This window comes from Penaeus chinensis, chromosome 31 (genome assembly GCF_019202785.1).
Source record: "Penaeus chinensis breed Huanghai No. 1 chromosome 31, ASM1920278v2, whole genome shotgun sequence".
Taxonomy (NCBI): Eukaryota; Metazoa; Arthropoda; class Malacostraca; order Decapoda; family Penaeidae; genus Penaeus; species Penaeus chinensis.
In genome coordinates this window covers 11,932,762-11,937,761 of record NC_061849.1, presented here as the reverse complement: position 1 = coordinate 11,937,761, position 5,000 = coordinate 11,932,762, and the positions used below count along the sequence as shown (strand labels likewise).

The 5,000-nt window shown below is 46.7% G+C and overlaps 1 protein-coding gene across 3 annotated transcripts in view; it reads left to right on the top strand.

Moving 5' to 3' along the window:
* The window catches only part of LOC125041973 (endothelial lipase-like), a 9,090-nt gene that overhangs the window by 2,215 nt on the left and 1,875 nt on the right, over positions 1 to 5,000 (top strand). The window contains exons 2-5 of one of the 3 annotated variants that reach the window (XM_047637422.1): positions 1,780 to 1,873; positions 3,223 to 3,365; positions 3,936 to 4,092; positions 4,711 to 4,808. In XM_047637422.1, the coding sequence (XP_047493378.1) occupies positions 1,780 to 1,873; positions 3,223 to 3,365; positions 3,936 to 4,092; positions 4,711 to 4,808 (492 nt within the window). Of the gene's footprint in view, positions 1 to 1,561; positions 1,874 to 3,222; positions 3,366 to 3,935; positions 4,093 to 4,710; positions 4,809 to 5,000 lie in introns of those variants that run through there. The other 2 variants (XM_047637420.1, XM_047637421.1) reach the window with 2 other exon arrangements.

Below are 5,000 nucleotides of genomic sequence, written 5' to 3'. Positions count from 1 at the left end.
CTGGCAGCAAGTCCTGATTACCATGCAGCCGCCCCATACGACATGCTTCAGTGGCCTCTAATGTCTCTAAGGAGATAAAATTCTGCCTTGCCTTTGGGCGTATGCCAATGGACTTCGAGTGTTTCGCACTTGAAGGGCTCCCACAAAGCAACTGGATCCATCAGGTTTTCAAGTTCTGTGAAATGATCAGAGACTCCCGTGGCGAACCCACGGACACACTCCTCCTCCCTCAGTCTGTCCAAGTGAAACACCTAGAGTGGCCACTGGAGGGACAAGGAGTGTTGAAGCGGAACCTTAGGGTAGCCACTACCAGCCTATGACCAGTGCCACTGAACTCAGCACTCCGGTAAACCCTGCAATTCTAAAGGATCCTCCAGCAAGTGTTGATAAGAATGTAGTCTATCATCTTGGCCACAGTACCCGTATCACTATAACATGTCCAGCAATGCAGGTTGGAGCACTGATACCAGGAGCCAGAAATCCTTAATCTCTGTGAAAGTCTCAGAGAAAGAAACTGTTCTCGCTGCTGGGATCAGCTCCCGAGCCATGGGGGCCAAAAGACATCTCATAGGCAGCTCGACGACAGCTGGATACCGCATTGCAGTTGCCCAGAACAATGCGAATGTCTCAACAGAGACATCTGCCATAGATATGAGTTTGGCTTAGAACGCTTCTTTCACATCGAGTTTGCAAACATTGGTAGGAGTGTACACAGCAATATGAGACAAAAAGCCAAAAGCATGCTTCAGTCTCCAGTGAGTTTCCTGGGGGGAGGAGGGCTGAGCAGCAGGAGTTGGTACGGAGCCAGGGCGTGTCCACACGCCGGTGGGCCATGCCTCCGTAACTCTGGGGCCTCCTGCTGCTCCGAGATCCCCCACATCGAAGCCTGGGAACACAAGGTGCTCAGTTTCCAGGGATGGCCACGAGGAGGCACTGCAGAAGTCTCGATGGCGGAGAGGCTGTGAAATTGCAGGAGAGGTTTATGCAGAACTGCTACCTTTTTCGCACTAGGCTAGCCAGCGGTGGCAGCTGCAAGTGAGAAGGCATGCAAGCACTTAACACTATCTAGGCTACCACACCATCGCTTTAAGTCATCCTAAGTATGAAGCACCTACCCATATATATATATATATATATATGTGTGTGTGTGTGTGTGTGTGTGTGTGTGTGTGTGTGTGTGTGTGTGTGTTTGTGTGTGTGTGTATCTATGTATGTATACATATGTGTATATAAATATATATATATATATATATATATATATATATATGTATGTAAGTATACATATATATACATATATATGTGTGTGTGTATATATATATTATATATATGTATATATACATATATATACACACATATATATATATATATATATATATATATATATATATATATATAAATCATGCACACACATACACACAAACGAACACAAAAATGAGAAAAAAACAAAAGCGGGACGTCAGCACTTTTCAGGTGCCATGACATCCACATTAAATGTCCTTATCTTCATCTATCTTCTGAGACCGTCGAGAGATTATGTTCTCTCGCCGACGAAGCAGAGAGCTTTCATCATTCTGTGGTGTTGGGTAGAAACTGCCAAGATGCTCAATCGAATAAAAAAGTAATTATAAATATTCAAGTGACGTAACTGATACGAATCGAACTTCAAAAGGGAAGAAGAAAAAAAGTAACTCCTACCCAATAATAATAATAATAATAACATTAATAATTTAGAGAAAATGGCCAAAGAATACAAAGGGAATCCCTTCTGTGCTCTGGCAGTGTTGGCGCTGGGATATGCCGTCATACTCGGGCCTCTGCTTCTCTACTACGTTCCCACGGGTCGGAATGGCGTTTTCTACTACTTTTACAACAGGTGAGTGTAATTGGCTCGATAACGTAGCCGGTGAAAAGATACTGTGGAGACAATGAAACATTGAAAAATTCATTCGGTATGGAATTCTCATTTCGTTCTTTCTGCTTGGTACTGTCTGTCTCTTCCGTCCCCTCTCTCTCTCTCTCTCTCTCTCTCTCTCTCTCTCTCTCTCTCTCTCTCTCTCTCTCTCTCTCTCTCTCTCTCTCTCTCTCTCTCTCTCTCTCACTCCCACTCTCTCTCTCTCTCTCTCTCTCTCTCTCTCTCTCTCTCTCTCTCTCTCTCTCTCTCTCTCTCTCTCTCTCTCTCTCTCTCTCTCTCTCTCTCTCTCTTTCTCTCACTCTCACTCTCACTCTCACTCTCTCACTCTCTCTCTCTCTCTCTCTCTCTCTCTCTCTCTCTCTCTCTCTCTCTCTCTCTCTCTCTCTCTTTCTCTTTCTCTTTCTCTCTCTCTCTCTCTTTCTCTATCTCTCTCTCTTTCTCTCACTCTCTCTCTCTCTCTCTCTCACTCTCTCACTCTCTCTCACTCTCTCAATCTCTCTCTCTCTTTCAATCTCGCTATCTCTCTCAATCTCGCTCTCACTATCTCTCTCTCTCTCTCTCTCTCTCTCTCTCTCTCTCTCTCTCTCTCTCTCTCTCTCTCTCTCTCTCTCTCTCTCTCTCTCTCTCTCTCTCTCTCTCTCTCTCTCTCTCTCTCTCTCTCTCTCTCTCTCTCTCTCTCTCTCTCTCTCTCTCTCTCTCTCTCTCTCTCTCTCTCTCTCTCTCTCTCTCTTCTCTCTCTCTCTCTCTCTCTCTCTCTCTCTCTCTCTCTCTCTCTCTCTCTCTCTCTCTCTCTCTCTCTCTCTCTCTCTCTCTCTCTCTCTCTCTCTCTTCTCTCTCTTCTCTCTCTCTCTCTCTCCCTTTTTCCTTCCCTACTTCCCTCCCTACCCACTTCCATTTCTCTCCCTCTTCCCCTCTCCTTCTTTCTCTCCATCCTTCTCTTCCTCCCTCTTTCCTTCTTTCCCTTCCTCTCCCTCCTTGCCTCCCTCCCCCTCTTCCTCCGTCTTTCTTTTCTTCCCTCCCCCTCCCTTTCGCTGCTTCCCACTCCTTCCCTCCCTACTCATTTCCCTTTCTCTCCCTCTCCCCTCTCCTTCCTTCTCTTCATCCCCCTCTTTCTCCTTCCCTCACTTCCTCCTCTCCATCCCCCTCTCCCTCCTACTTTCCTACCTTCCCTCCCTCTCCCTCTTCCTTCCCTCTCCCTTCCCCTTGCCCTTTCCCCCCTCCTCTCCATCACCCTTTTTGTTCCTCTTTCCTTCCCTTTTCCCTCCTTCCCTCTCTCCCCCTCCTCTCACCCTCCTCTCACCCTCCCACAGCACGGACGGCGAGAGAAACCCCTTCCTCCCTACCGCCGAGGGTCTGTCCGAAGTGCCCATTTCGTCGAGCTCTGACGTCACTCTCATCATCCACGGCTTCAGCGAGTCTTCACACCGGCCTTGGATTCACAGGCTTACTAAAGGTGCCGGGGGAGAACCGCGGAATTTAGATGGTGGTAGTTTTAATTTTTTTTTTTTTTTTTTTTTTGAGGGGGAGGAGGGTTGTTTAAGGGTCACGGATGTAGGTAGCGTAGAGTTATGCTTGATTTGTTTTGTTGTTGTTGTTGATATTGCTGTTATTTCTTTGTTAATTTTTTTTTTTATTATTGTATGTTTTTAATTTTTTCTCTCTCTCTCCTTTCATGTCTTTGTTCCAGCTCTTGTTATCATCCAAGTAAATAGTGTTATTATAATCATCATTTTATAGGATTATCGTCATTGTCATCATTGTTATTACCACACTTTTATAATTATCGTTACCATTATCGTCATCATCTTCATCACAATCGTCTTCACCATCGCAGTAATTATTATCATCATCATAATCACAATCGCATCTACTATCACCATCAGAACCACCACCATCATCGTCATTACCCTTTATTACCAATAATATCTTTGCATAGTTACCATTATTCACCATAAAAAAATATAAATAAATAAATCAAAGAAATAAAAAAAAACTAATCCTCAAACGTCCCTCTCTACCGCAGCCCTGATAGCGAGAGGCGAAGGGAACCACGTCGTCCTCGTGGTGGACTACTGGGACCTTCACAGCCTCAACTACCTCGTCATGAGACAAAACGCGAGGATCGTGGCGGATCTCATCGCCGGCCTCATCGACGGGCTCGTGCGGGAGAACGAGATGGAGTGAGTGAGGCTGAGGAGGGAGAAAGGGAGGGAGAGAGGGAGAGGCAGGGGGGTAGTAAAGGAAGGAGAGGGAGAGAGGCAGGGAGGAGAGGAAGGAGAGGGAGTAAAGGGAGGGAGGGAGGGGGTAGTAAAGGAGGGAGAGGGAGAAGCAGGGAGGAGAGGAAGGAGAGGGAGTGAAGGAGGGAGGGAGGGGGAGGAGGAGAGGAAGGGAGGGAGAGGGAAAGGGAGGGGGAGAGGGAAGGGGAAAGGGAGGGAGGGAGAGGCAGGGAAGGGAAAAGAAAGGGAGGGAATAAATGCGGAAGAGAGAAGGAAAAGGAAAGGAATGGGGAGAGGCAGGGAGGGAGAGAGGGAGAGAGAGGGAGAGAGGGAGAGAGGGAGAGAGGGAGAGAGGGAGAGAGGGAGAGAGGGAGGGAGGGAGAGAGAGAGAGAGAGAGAGAGAGAGAGAGAGAGAGAGAGAGAGAGAGAGAGAGAGAGAGAGAGAGAGAGAGAGAGAGAGAGAGAGAGAAACAAACAAAAAGGCAATCAAACAACAAGAGAAAAAATGATGGCAAAATAGAGAGGAACCTAAAGTCCAGTCACTCGCACGCCCTTCTTCACCCACCCCTTTCCCCCCCACAGCCTCTCACGCACACACGTCGTGGGCTTCAGCATGGGCGGGCGTATCAGTGGCATGGTGGGCCAGCGCTTGAAGACAGGCACTTTAGGCAGAATCACAGGTAAACTTTGAAGTAATGTAGCCGCTAAAACCTTGTTTATCTTTCTAGTATTGCAACTATTCTAAGTTCGATCTTCTTTATATGGTTCCGGTTTTCTCATATTTTCGGCTCTACGTCTTGCCACACTTTAAAAAAGATATGAGTATTTCTCTTCAACACATCCCATTCAAAGAAACTCAAAAGAGAAGAATA